This window comes from Bos mutus, chromosome 10 (assembly GCF_027580195.1).
Source record: "Bos mutus isolate GX-2022 chromosome 10, NWIPB_WYAK_1.1, whole genome shotgun sequence".
NCBI lineage: Eukaryota > Metazoa > Chordata > Mammalia > Artiodactyla > Bovidae > Bos > Bos mutus.
In genome coordinates this window covers 57,219,866-57,234,624 of record NC_091626.1, presented here as the reverse complement: position 1 = coordinate 57,234,624, position 14,759 = coordinate 57,219,866, and the positions used below count along the sequence as shown (strand labels likewise).

The 14,759-nt window shown below is 36.5% G+C and overlaps 1 protein-coding gene across 2 annotated transcripts in view; it reads right to left on the bottom strand.

The window, feature by feature from the left end:
* MINDY2 (MINDY lysine 48 deubiquitinase 2) overlaps positions 1-14,759 on the bottom strand; it is a 76,540-nt gene that overhangs the window by 29,547 nt on the left and 32,234 nt on the right. Inside the window, exons 4-5 of one of the 2 annotated variants that reach the window (XM_005889901.3) lie at positions 10,497-10,655; positions 191-293 (exon numbers count right to left, since the gene is read on the bottom strand). In XM_005889901.3, the coding sequence (XP_005889963.2) occupies positions 191-293; positions 10,497-10,655 (262 nt within the window). The remainder of the gene's footprint in view (positions 1-190; positions 294-10,496; positions 10,656-14,759) is intronic. The other variant, XM_070377991.1, reaches the window with a different exon arrangement.

Genomic DNA, 14,759 nt, shown 5'->3' with positions numbered 1-14,759 from the left:
CTAGAAAAAACCTTTCACTGGCACCTTTATGAATAATTACTTCTCTTTTTTAAATAATTACTTCTTTTAATTCCCACAGGTAGCATCACTTTTATTTTTAGAAGTTGTATTTAAGACATTTAAAAGATATTAAATTATAAGACAAGTTATTCTGCCAAGAATAAATCAGGTATTAGCAGCACTCACCCACCTTCACTAACCAGCTCACTATTTTCTGACTGCTTACAAGAGATGATCTTCTCCACTAGCTGGTTGTAGCTGCAGTTACCAACAGCTTTTACAATGTCATCAATCTAGAAAACAAATGACTGTCTCACTAATCATGATAAAGTTATTATAAAAACAGTTACAAAAAAACTTACATCACTCTTGAGAGTTTTATTCTAATACAATACTAAATTAAAAAATATTACTGATGAAAAAAAATCATCACTAAAATCAACACCCAACAGTTTTCAAATTTGTTTATAGCTCACTATAGCATAGTATGAAAAATACTGCTTAGCTATATTTCAATTATGCAAAAAATTATAAAATGGAATTATTATATACAACTTTATTTCTAAAGATTGTAAAGATGTATTTAAGTGATTAAAATTTTAAAAGTAATCTATTTCAGGAAGAGAATTAAGAAAATCTCATTTTTTTTAATTGAAAAAACAAATGTTTTGTATTTAAAGCAAGGCAAATCTAAAAGATGTTAATTTATGGGTTAATAAGGCTTTCCCATTTTATTACTTAGTTCCTAGCAAAGTATACTGGAGATACAAGTAAACATAACTAATGTTACTTCCTTAAAGGAAAGTTAATACATTCTTAAGGGAAAATATTTGCCTCATGATTCTTATTTTGTCTGTGAAGGTACAGCAGAAAAATAAATTCAAAGTTTTAAAGTACAGAACAATAAAACTGGGCATTGCTACTCTCCTTCCATTATACTTTGCTCTATTGAAGAAAAACAGATTTCTGCTGTCTAAACAACTTACTTTGATTTCACTCCCATTCCTAAAATATATTTGTAAGTTATTTACATGTACTTAATTAATATATTAACATAAATTTATATAATGAAATAAAAAATAACAGCAATATTTTCTTTCCATATCCAAATGATCTTCTTGAATATCACCAAGAACCGACAGATTTGCACAAGTAACAGTAAGAATAGTGGTTTTTAAACAGAGAGTGTTTTAAAAAGTTAAAAGATTTCGAGACTCAAGTTGTTTTTCAAGTATCTAAGTTTTCATTCCACTGCTGTATCTAAATTTTCATTCCTTTGCTGTATAGCAAAGTTTGAGAACAACTTCTTTAGGCTATAATTTATTTCCTCTATTTCTGCAAAATTTAAGGGTGGTAAAAGCCTCTTAATCATGCAAGTGTACTAATGGTTGGCTGAAGATAAGTTAATTGAATAAGTTAAAGCAGAGAACTGTGGAAAATGTTATATACATATCTTAAACATTTCACGTTAACTTAAAACACAACTGTATTCACTTGTCAACCTTCTGACGCAGAGCCAAAATAAGGCTGTTTCTTTGAAAGTGGATCTTTTGGCTATGATTCTACATAAATAACACAAGAATATGCCTTCCAGTTTTAATTTATTTAAAATGAAAACCTAGGCCCTTAAGAAGCAGTTTGAGAGTATAATCTCTTTAGATTTTCATTATTTTTTGGAACATCTTTACTAATTACAGCAAATATCTTTAGTATTCAACTTCATTAAGTCTTTCCAAAGTACTGAATTTTCAATCCTAAGAAATCCACAAAAATACACCTAGAATAATACATGATCAATATATAAAAATCAGTTGTACTTCTATAGACTAGTGATGAACAATACAAAGATTTCAACTTTTCATAGGCAGAATCTCTACATTAATTAGTATTTTATCAATTAACTCATTTGGATGTCTTTTATGTACTACTATGTACCAGGTGCTATTAGAGAAACTGAAGACTAAGCAGTGAATAAAATAGATGGTTTAGCAAATATATAATATACTAAGTAATCGTATATAGTGATAAGAAGCTGTTCTTTGTTTTCATTGTACTATAGCATTCCATAGTATGAATATAACAGTTATTCATTCATCTTTTGATGGATATTCAAGTTGCTTTCAGTTTGGGGTGATGACAAATAACACTGCTATGAACGTTCTTTGTACATTTATCCTGTTTCACAAATCTAGATTTTCTCTAGCAAATTTGCGTTGTCAAATTCCCGAGTCTTATCCTCAACTTTACTAGATAACTCCCAACTGCTTTCCAAAGGAGGTAGTCAGTTTATATTATCATTAGCATGCAATGAAAATTCTCTATATTGCATATCTTCTCCAACATTTAGTATTGTCAGACTTCTAAATGTTAGTCATTCTGATGTGTGTATTTTGATTTTAATTTGCATTTCCCTGATGACTAGTTCATATGTTCACTGGTCATTTGGGTATCCATTTTTTGAAGTGTTTCTTCAAGCCTGTTTTGAAGAATTTTAGCTTTGCTAGTCTTCTTTATTATATATTTTCTATTTTAATACTTTTGCTCTTAAGATAGATATATAGCTCATTAATTTTCAGTCTTTTACTATTCCTTAATATATGACTTTTAGGGCTTTAAAAACTGTTTTAGCTAAATCTCACAAATTCTGATAAAGATTTAGCTGCTGTGTAGTTTAAAATACACTTTGTTTCATTATGAGTTTTTGACTCAAACAGTCTCTACTGATTTTCTCTACTGATTTCTAGATTAATTACATTGTGGTCAGAGACTATTTTACATTTTGTTTATTTTAAATCCTTATAAATTTGTTGAAACTTGGCTTTATAACAGCATTAGGTCAAGTTTTATAAATTTCATTAGTACATAAAAAGAATGGATAGTCAGGTTCATAGAAAACAAGGAAAGGCTGAGAAAGCAGCATAGACAAGGGGAGACTATGAAGATACAATGATTAAAATGCAATATAATACCCTGGATTGGATTCTGGAACATAAAAAAAATTAGTGAAAAAATTAGTGAAATGTAAGAACTGTAATATAGTTAATAGTAATGTATCAACATTAAATCTCTACGTTTTGACACATGTATTATGGTCATGTAAGAGTAGGAGAAATTGGGTGAAGAATGTATGGGAATTCTGATTACTATCTTTTCAACTTTCCTGTAAACCTAGAATTAGTCAAAAATAAAAAGTTCGTTAATTCTTTGAAAAGAATATATGTTTATTAGGTTATCTTTTCTGCTTCTATCAATTACAGTAAAAAGTATTGTAAAAGCTTCCAGTATGACAAATTTATTTCTTCTTATTAAATTCTGCTTTATGTACTTGGAGCTTATGTTATTAGTTGCATACAAATTCTGTTTTCCATTGTTAAAAACTGACCTTTACTCTCTGTGGCGATTCCCACTGAGTTCAAGGAATAGTCAATCAGAGTATTTATTTTCTAGGTGTCTCCAGACACATACACATTTGAAATGATTATATCTTCTTAGCAAATTAAACATTCTGTCAATAGTAATACTTTTTGACTCAAAAGTCTATTCTTTCTGATATTACTATCGGTACATCAGTTTTCTTTAGATTAGCAATGTATGGCATCTCTTTTATCTCTTTTTTATTTGCAATTATTCTGTGTAATTTCAGACTATTTTATATATGTCTCTTGTAACAGCAAATATATATATTTTAATCTGACCTCAGAATCATTGACTTTTAACTAGAGCATTTAGTCCTATTGATATTACAATTATTCATATATTTGAATATATTAAATCTACCGTTCTCTCTTTTCCATCAGCTCTACATTTCTTTACCTCTCCTTTCTTCTTTTGGGATTAAACTTCCCCCTTTTACTAATCCAGAAGTTACGTACTATGTTTTCTATTCTTTTCATGGTTACTCTAAAGGAGTATTATCCATCAGCACATGCTGTAATAATGGAAATATTCTAAATCTTTGTTGCCCAGTAAGAAATCCACTAGTCACAGGTGGCTACTGAGCAATTTAAAGTGTGTCTAGTGAAACTTAGGAAGTAAATATTTAATTAAATTTAACTAGCCATATTTGGCTACCATATTGGACAGAGAAGTTATAAGAACTATAAATATCGACCCTTATCATATCAAACTTAGAACTTAATATTCTCTTCTTGATCAATTAATTCTAGACCTTTAGAAAACTTTACCCTTCTCCCAGCTTATATTATTATTTTTGCATATGCTAATGTTTTTAAACTGTAAAAGATGATATTATTTAATATAATCAACAATGATTTTAATTTATCATGTTATTTTCTCTCCACTCACTCTTCCATCTGGGATAACTTTCTCTCTTTTCAAAATCCTTGTTCAGAATTTCCATAAATAATGGTCTACTGGCAGGAAACTATCTTAATTCAATTAATCTAAAAATGACTTTAGGGACTTCCCGGGTGGTTCAGTGGCTAAGAATGCAACTCAACACAAGGGAGCCCAGGTTAGATCCCTGGTCAGGGAACTAGATCCCATGTGCTGCAATTAAGAGTTCGCATGATGCAACTAAAGATCCCACATCTAAGACTTGGCATAGACAAATAAATAAATAATTTTTTTAAAAAAGATGAAGCCAATCTTAAGAATGATTTTATTTCTCTCCATTCTTGAGAGATAATTTTTCTGGGAACAGGAAATAGGCTAGCATTTGCCTTCTTTCAGCACACTGAATGTATGGTTTTCACTATCATCTGGCTTCCAATGTTGCATTTAAAGAATTAATTATCAGTAATGGAGAAATACCTTCTCAGTGGCTGAATTAGTGTCCATCTGGGGCAGTGACCGAGAGCGCCAAGCTGCGACTGCACAGGAGCAACTGAGACAAGCTACCCCACGCCCAAGGTCAGGGGCAGCGGCTGAGAGGAGATACCCCTTGTCCAAGGTGAGGAGCAGCAGCTGCACTTTGCTGGAGCAGCCGTGAAGAGATACCCCACATCCAAGGTAAGAAAAACCCAAGTAAGAGGTTAGGTGTTGCGAGAGGGCATTAGAGGGCAGACACTGAAACCATAATTACAGACAACTAGCCAATCTGATCACACGGACCACAGCCTGTCTAACTCAATGAAACTAAGCCATGCCGTGTGGGGCCACCCAAGACAGTCGGGTCATGGTGGAGAGGTCTGACATAATGTGGTCCACTGGAGAAGGGAATGGCAAACCACTTCAGTATTCTTGCCTTGAGAACCCCATGAACAGTATGAGAAGGCAGAAAGATAGGACACTGAAAGATGAACTCCCCAGGTTGGCAGGTGTCAATATGCTACTGGAGATCAATGGAGAAATAACTCCAGAAAGAAGGAAGGGATGGAGCCAAAGCAAAAACAATACCCAGCTGTGGCTGTGACTGGTGACAGAAGCAAGGTCCGATGCTGTAAAGAGCAATATTGCATAGGGACCTAGAATGTTAGGTCCATGAACCAAGGCAAATTGCAAGTGGTCAAACAGGAAACAGCAAGAGTGAACATCGACATTCTAGGAATCAGGGGACTAAAATGGACTGGAATGGGTGAATTTAACTCAGATGACCATTATATCTACTATCGTGGGCAGGAATCCCTTAGAAGAAATAGAGTAGCCATCATGGTCAACAAAAGAGTCTGAAATGCAGTACCTGGATGCAATCTCAAAAACAACAGAACGATCTCTTTTCGTTTCCAAGGCAAACCATTAATATCACAGTGATCCAAGCCTATGCCCCAACCAGTAACGCTGAAGAAGCTGCACAGTTCTATGAAGACCTACAAGACCTTTTAGAACTAACACCCAAAAAAGATGTCCTTTTCATTACAAGGGACTGGAATGCAAAAGTAGGAAGTCAAGAAACACCTGGAGTAAAAGGCAAATTTGGCCTTGGAGTACGGAATGAAGCAGGGCAAACAAAGGCTAATAGAGTTTTGCCAAGAGAATGCACTGGTCATAGCAAACACCCTCTTCCAACAACACAAGAGAAGATTCTACACATAGACATCACCAGATGGTCAACACCAAAATCAGACTGATTATATTCTTTGCAGCCAAAGATGGAGAAGCTCTATACAGTCAACAAAAACAAGACCAGGAGCTGACTGTGGCTCAGATCATGAACTCCTTATTGCCAAACTCAGACTGAAATTGAAGAAAATGGAGAAAACCACTAGACCAGTCAGGTATGACCTAAATCAAATCCCTTATGATTATACAGTGGAAGTGAGAAATAGATTTAAGGGACTAGATCTGATAGACAGAGTGCCTGATGAACTATGGACGAAGGTTCATGACATTGTACAGGAGACAGGGATCAAGACCATCCCCATGGAAAAGAAATGCAAAAAAGCAAAATGGCTGTCTGAGGAGGCCTTGCAAATAGCTGTGAAAAGAAGAGAAGCGAAAAGCAAAGGAGAAAAGGAAAGATATTTCCATTCGAATGCAGAGTTCCAAAGAATAGCAAGGAGAGATAAGAAAGCCTTCCTCAGCGATCAATGCAAAGAAATAGAGGAAAACAACAGAATGGGAAAGACTAGAGATCTCTTCAAGAAAATTAAATATACCAAGGGAACATTTCATGCAAAGATGGGATCGATAAAGGACAGAAATGGTATGGACCTAACAAGCAGAAGATATTAAGAACAGGTGGCAAGAATACACAGAAGAACTGTACAAAAAAGAGCTTCATGACCCAGATAATCATGATGGTGTGATCACTCACCTAGAGCCAGACATCCTGGAATGTGAAGTCAAGTGGGCCTTAGGAAGCATCACCACGAACAAAGCTAGTGGAGGTGATGGAATTTCAGTTGAGCTATTTCAAATCCTGAAAGATGATGCTGTGAAAGTGATGCACTCAATATGCCAGCAAATTTGGAAAACTCAGCAGTGGCCACAGGACTGGAAAAGGTCAGTTTTCATTCCAATCCCAAAGAAAGGCAATGCCAAAGAATGCTCAAACTACTGCACAATTGCACTCATCTCACACGCTAGTAAAGTAGTGCTCAAAATTCTCCAAGCCAGGCTTCAGCAATACGTGAACCGTGAACTTCCAGATGTTCAAGCTGTTTTCAGAAAAGGCAGAGGAACCAGAGATGAAATTGCCAACATCCGCTGGATCATGGAAAAAGCCAGAGAGTTCCAGAAAAACATCTATTTCTGCTTTATTGACTATGCCAAAGCCTTTGACTGTGTGGATCACAAGAAACTGTGGAAAATTCTGAAAGAGATGGGAATACCAGACCACCTGACCTCCTGACAGGAAGCACCAGTTAGAACTGGACATGGAACAACAGACTGGTTCCAAATAGGAAAAGGAGTACATCAAGGCTGTATACTGTCACCCTGCTTATTTAACTTATATGCAGAGTACATCATGAGAAATGCTGGGCTGGAGGAAACACAAGCTGGAATCAAGATTTCCAGGAGAAATATCAATAACCTCAGATATGCACATGACACCACCCTTATGGCAGAAAGTGAAGAGGAACTCAAAAGCCTCTTGATGCAAGTGAAAGTGGAGAGTGAAAAAGTTGGCTTAAAGCTCAACATTCAGAAAACTAAGATCATGGCATCTGGTCCCAACACTCCATGGGAAATAGACGGGGAAACAGTGAAAGACTGTTTTGGGGGGCTTCAAAATCACTGCAGATGGTGATTACAGCCATGAAATTAAAAGACGCTTACTCCTTGGAAGGAGGGTTATGACCAACCAAAAAACAGAGACATTACTTTGCCAACAAAGGTCCATCTAGTCAAGGCTATGGTTCTTCAGTGGTCATGTATGGATGTGAGAATTGGACTGTGAAGAAAGCTGAATGCCGAAGAATTGATGCTTTTGAACTGTGGTGTTGGAGAAGACTCTTGAGAGTCCCTTGGACTGCAAGGAGGTCCAACCAGTCCATCCTAAAGGAGATCGGTCCTGGATGTTCTTTGGAAGGCCTGATGCTAAAGCTGAAACTCCAGTACTTTGGCTACCTCATGCAAAGAGTTGACTCATTGGAAAAGACCCTGATGCTGGGAGGGATTGGGGGCAGGAGGAGAAGGGGACGACAGAGGACGAGTAGGCTGGATGGCATCACCAACTCGATGCAGATGAGTTTGGGTAAACTCCGGGAGCTGGTGATGGACAGGGAAGCCTGGCGTGCTCAATTTATGCGGTCAAAAAGAGTCGGACACGGCTGAGCGACTGAACTGAACCATTCAGAGAATCACATTTATTGCAAGATAATTATTTGCAGTACACATATTCAAAGAATAGAAAGAATCAGCCAGTGCGAAGAGATATTTCACAGAAGCCTATGGATTTTACGCTTTTACCTTGTTCTTTTTTCTTTCTCAGCATTAGAATCCTTCAGTCATGAAACAAGTAAGTAAAAATAGATAAAAAGCACAGCTTTGTGCAGACCAGAAAAATCTGATGAACAATTTGTATCCTACATTAGAGTATACTTTTCTTTAAGCATATGAATTCAACTGTTTGCCAGACAATATGCAGCTATACAGTCAGAGGGATGATTTGAATCCAGTTGATTAAGTTCCTTAGGCCACAAGTTCATTTTTGTCAAGAATCTAGGCTACCTGGCACTGCCATTTGCCAGGACACAACATGATTTACCTTGGAGGAGTCAGATGCTGGACATGTTTAGACTTTTCAGTGATGTTCTCAAGAGTCAGAGTGCCAAAATAAATAAACAGATGTCTGCTTACAGCAAGCCTTTCACTACTCAGAAATACCAGTTATCTTTACCAAAGGACAGGGATGAAGAAACACTACCAAATCTTTGCTATATGATCTCTCTGTCTCTGTAGGTAGTACAAGCATGAATGTTTCATCAGTTAATATTTACTGAGAATCTACTATGTGCCAGGCACTGTTCTTAACAATAAGAGCCTAGCCTTCACAAAACATACACTCTACTGGGAGATGACAGTCAATCAAGTAAATAAACAGTTCTAGATAATGACTTGGGAAAAGGAGGGTGACTAACTTCAACAAGGGAAGGCCTCTCTAACAAGATGATATTTGATCTAAGACCTGGATAATGAGACCAGAAATGGAAAGATCTGGGAGAACAATGTGTTAGGGCAGGAAAACAGTGTTCCACAGTGGGCAATCAGCTAGTACAAAAACCTGAGCTAGAAACGACTCTGTATATCTCAAAAATAGCAAGGCAGCTGGTGTTGTTGGAGGCCAGTAAAGAGGTGAGAGAATTATATAAGAGGCGAAGTTGGACATGAGGCAGAGTTTAGATTATGCAGTGTATCATAAAAATTCTAATAAAGATTTTATATCTTATTATAAAGAATGAAATAATGCCATCTGCAGTAACATGGATGAACCCAGAGATTGCCATATTAAGTGAAGTAAGTCAGATAGAGAAAGATATATGATATCACTTATACATGGAATCTAAAAAAAATGGTGCAAATTGACTTATTTACAAAACAGAAAGAGAGTCACAGATGTAGGAAACAAACTCATGATTACCAGGGCTGGAAGGGGAAGGAGGGATAAATTGGGAGACTGAGAGACTGACATATGTACACTACTTTATATAAATAAATTAGTAATAAGGGCCTGCTGTATAGTATAAAGAACTCTATTCAGTACTCTATAATGGCCTATATGGGAAAAGAATCTAACAAGGAGCAGATATATGTATAACTGACTACACGTCCCTGTAAACCTGAAACTAACACAAGACTGTAAATCAACTATACTCTAATAAAAATTGAAAAAAAAAAGATTTTGTATCTTATTCTAGTTACAATGGAGGCTTCTGATGAAAGGAGTAGGGTGCAGGGATAAAGGGGAGGGTTTATTTCACAAAGATCATTCTGAGTGCCAAGACAATTCACTGTGGGGAAGAATAATCTTTTCAACAAATGAGACTGAGACAACTGAACATCCACATGCAAAAGAATAATGTTGGATTCCTTCCCCAAACCACATACACAAATCAACTCAAAATGTATCAAACTCCTAAATGTAAGCACTAAAAGTATATACTTTATACTTACATACTTTATATATTATAAATACAGAAAAAACTCTTAGAACCCAGTAACAAAAAGACAAATAGCCCAATTAAAAATGGCCAAGAGACTTGCAGATATTTCTCTGAAGATATACAAATGGCTAATAAGCACATGGAAAGATAATCAACAACATTAATCATTAGAGAAATGCAAACAAATCCACAAGTGAGATACAATTTACACCTACTAGGATGGCTATAATCAAAAACATAGACAATAACAGGTGTTGCTGAGGATGTGCACTCAGCTCTGTAGCTGGCCTCTAATTCCATGAAATTATAGTCAGAAGTCTTGAGCAGATTTAGCAGTCTAGAGGACTGTGCTCTTAACCTCACAATGTGGCTAATTTCATGTAAAAACACAAAAATATAAATATCAGAAAATGTAAACCTAGATTCCTTTGCCAAATTAATAAATTTTTACTATATTTGTGTTCATATAATTTAAGATTTTGTACTTACCTGAGGGTCCACTAACCATCCATGATACAAAGGAATATCAAGAAGATCAAATACTATGCATTCTGGTGTATATTCAAAGACTCGAACACCAGTGAATTTTACATTTACATCCAAGCCTGTCTGTAGTTTGTGCAACACTGCCATAGCATCACTCATATTCTGAAAACAGAAAGGGGAAGAGAAAAAAATGAGAAAAACAATGACAAAAAAAGATATTTAAATACAGGCACATTTATTTTCCACTTTATCCAATTTATTCATCTTTTCCATTTTTATTATGAAGTACCTACTATGTTTAAGGGGCTTCCCTGGTGGCTCAGATGGTAAAGAGTCTGCCCACAGTGTGGGAGACCCAGGTTTGATTCCTGGTTTGACTATGCCAAAGCCTTTGACTGTGGATCACAACAAACTGTGAAAATTTCTTAGAGAGATGAGAATACCAGACCACCTTACCTGCCTCCTGAGAAACCTGTATGCAGGTCAAGAAGAAACAGTTAGACATGGACATGGAATAACAGATTGATTCCAAATTGGCAAAGGAATACGTCAAGGATGTATACTGCCATCCTGTTTAACTCACATGCAGAGTACATCATGTGAAATGCAGGGCTGGATGAAGCACAAGCTGGAATCAAGATTGCCAGGAGAAATATCAATAACCTCAAATATGCAGATGACACCACCCTCATGGCAGAAAGTGAAGAAGAACTAGCCTCTTGACGAAAGTGAAAGAGGAGAGGGAAAAAGTTGGCTTAAAACTCAACATTCAAAAAACTAAGATTATGAGTTCACGGCAAATAGATGGGAAACAATGGCAACAGTGAGAGTCTTTATTTCCTTGGGCTTCAAAATCACTGCAGATGGTGACTGCAGCCATGAAATTAAAAGACGCTTGCTCCTTGGAAGAAAAGCTACGACCAACCCAGACAGCATATTAAAAAGCAGAGACATTGCTTTGCCGACAAAGGTCTGTGTAGCCAAAGCTATGGTTTTTCCAGTAGTCATGTATGGATGTGAGAGTTGGACTATAAAGAAAATTTGAGAGCTGAAGAATTGATGCTTTTGAACTGTGGTGTTGGAGAAGACTCTTGAGAGTCCCTTGGACTGCAAGGAGATCAAACCTGTCCATCCTAAAGGAAATCAGTCCTGAATATTCATTGGAAGGACTGATGCTGAAGCTGAAACTCCAATACTTTGGTCCCCTGATGTGAAGAGCTGACTCATTTGAAAAGCCCCTAATTCTGGGAAAGATTGAAGGCAGGAGGAGAAGAGGACAACAGAGGAGGAGATGGTTGGATAGTATCACCAACTGGATGGACATGAGTTTGAGTAAGCTCCAGAAGTTGGTGATGGACAGGGAAGCCTGGCATGCTGCAGTCCGTGGGTTGCAAAGAGTTGGACAGGACTGAGCGATTGCACTGAACTATGTTACAGGCATTAAATATGAGTTCTAAAGACAAAACAGTGGATAAAACAAAGTTCTTAATCTCATGGAACTAACAGTCTACTACTGAGAGAAAAATACATAAATTATAATATAAAGTTAAGTATTAGTAAGAAGAATTGGATAGGATAAAGATATACAGAGTGAGAGGGGAGAGGGATCTACGTTTAGACCAGGAAGTTCAAAGACAAAAGTTTCTAGTCAAAGAGAAAGGCCTCTCCTATTTCCAGGTATATTCCTAAAAGAATCAAAAGCATCATCTTAAAAAGATAGGTGTACACCTATATTCACTGCAGCAGTATTCACAAAAGTCAAGAGGTGCATGTAGCTCAAATGTCCATTAGGCAGAAAAATGGATAAAGGAAACATGTTTTATTTATACACACACACACACACACACACACACACAATGGAATAAAGAAGCAAATTTTATTACATGTTACAACATGGATGAAACTTGAGGACATTATGCTGAGTGAAATAAGCCACTGAAAAGAACAAATATTATGTGACTCCACTTAGATGAGATATCTAGAGTAGTCAAAATTATGGAAATAGAAATTTCCATAGTTGTCAGGGGCTGGAGGGAGATCTGGGGAATTGTTCAATTATTATAGAATTTTAGTTTTACAAGATGAAACTATTTTAGAGATCTGTTACACAAGAATATAAATACAGTTAACATTACACTTAATGGTTAAGAGAAAAAAAATGGTTAAGAGAGTAAATTTTATGTTTTTTTAACCACAATTTAAACAAAAGAAAGAAAAAGAAATCAGCTATCAAGCCATGAACAGACATGGAAAAAATTTAAATGTACATTACAAAGTGAAAGAAGCCAATATGAAATGTATTGTATGATTCCACATGACACAAAACAATGGGAAAAGGCAAAACGATGGAGACAGTAAAAAGATCAGTGGAAGAGGGAGGGATGTAGTGGCAAAGCACTGAGGATTTTTAGGGCAGAGAAACTATTCTGTATGATACTATAATGGTGATACACGTCATTATATATTTGTCAAAACCCAAAGAATGTATGGGAAGATCCCCTGGAGAACGGAACAGCTACCCACTCCAGTATTCTGGCCTGGAGAATTCCATGGACTATATAGTCCACTGGGGATGTAAAGAGTCGGACATGACTGAGACACTTTCAAAGAATGTATAAACACCAAGAGTGAACCCTAATGTAAACTATGGACTTTGGGTAATAATTCTGTATCAGTGTAAACGGTGGGAGGTGAAGTCTGTGAAAAAAAGGCTCAATCACAAAGGCTTATTGGTCAAATCAGAGTCATTCTGTCCACACCAGGTTTCTCATTAAACATGGTCATGTAAGTGTGTAATGAAGACTATTTTAAAACATGTTTTTCTTTTGAACTGTGGTGTTGGAGAAGACTCTTGATGGTCCCTTGGACTGCAAGGAGATCCAACCAGTCCATTCTGAAGGAGATCAGCCCTGGGATTTCTTTGGAAGGAAAGATGCTAAGGCTGAAACTCCAGTACTTTGGCCACTTCATGTGAAGAGTTGCTGCTACTGCTGCTAAGTCGCTTCAGTCGTTTCTGACTCTGTGCGACCCCATAGACGGCAGCCCACAAGGCTTCCCCGTCCCTGGGATTCTCCAGGCAAGAACACTGGAGTGGGTTGCCATTTCCTTCTCCAATGCAGGAAAGTGAAAAGTGAAAGTGAAGTTGCTGAGTCTTGTCCGACTCTTAGCGACCCCACGGACTGCGGCCCACCAGGCTCCTCCATCCATGGGATTTTCCAGGCAAGAGTGCTGGAGCGGGGTGCCATCATTGGAAAAGACTCTGATGCTGGAAGGGATTGGGGGCAGGAGGAGAAGGGGACAACAGAGGATGAGATGGCTGGATGGCATCACCGACTCGATGGACGTGAGTCTGGGTGAACTCCAGGAGCTGGTGATGGACAAGGAGGCCTGGTGTGCTGTGATTCATGGGGTCACAAAGAGTCGGACACGACTGAGCGGCTGAACTGAACTGAACTGAACTGAAACATTTTAATATATTAAATATGGACAGAAGTATAGAGGGTATATTTGATGGAACAAATAAAATTCAATATAGAAAATTTGATAAAATTTTATTAGATCTATACTGTTAATCAGATACTGTGCTACATACTAAAGATATAAAATAGGCTATAGACTATAGCCTACTGGAGGGCTTATAGTAGAATGGCTGAACATGAAATAAACCCTTTTATATTACAATTAGGGACTCTGAAATCTGGAAAGGACAAATTTAGGTCATAAGAAAAGTTTTACCAGTTAACTTACAAAATTCTATCATAAGAGACAACACAGACTAAAAACAGAAATTAATCAAATGTTTTAAATTTATGAGTGAGGAATTTACAACAGGATAGCACTATCATAGAGTTTTTGGGTTTTTTCTAACAATTGTAATACCCTGAAACACTTATTTTCTCAGTCTTCCCTAAAGTTGAACCTTTGAAAACAATCAACTCACATTTTTTTCCTTTCTGTGTTTTAAAATTTTGCCTAAAGCCATAACAATGATGAATGTGGGAAAATATGAATGAATATGAGCCACTGTAGGACTGCAGTTTTACTACTACTGATTTTTTCTGCTATTTGTTAAATTCTTGGTTGCCAATCACCCAATTTTCTTCAAGGGGGAGTATAATTTCAAGTTTACACCTATATATATCTTCTACATTTAAAATAGATTATATAATATTAAAATCACTAAATTAATATAACTAATAATCTCCATAAAGAATAAAACTGATATAAATAAATCTATAAACAAAGAGTTTGAAAGAGTATTTTGCC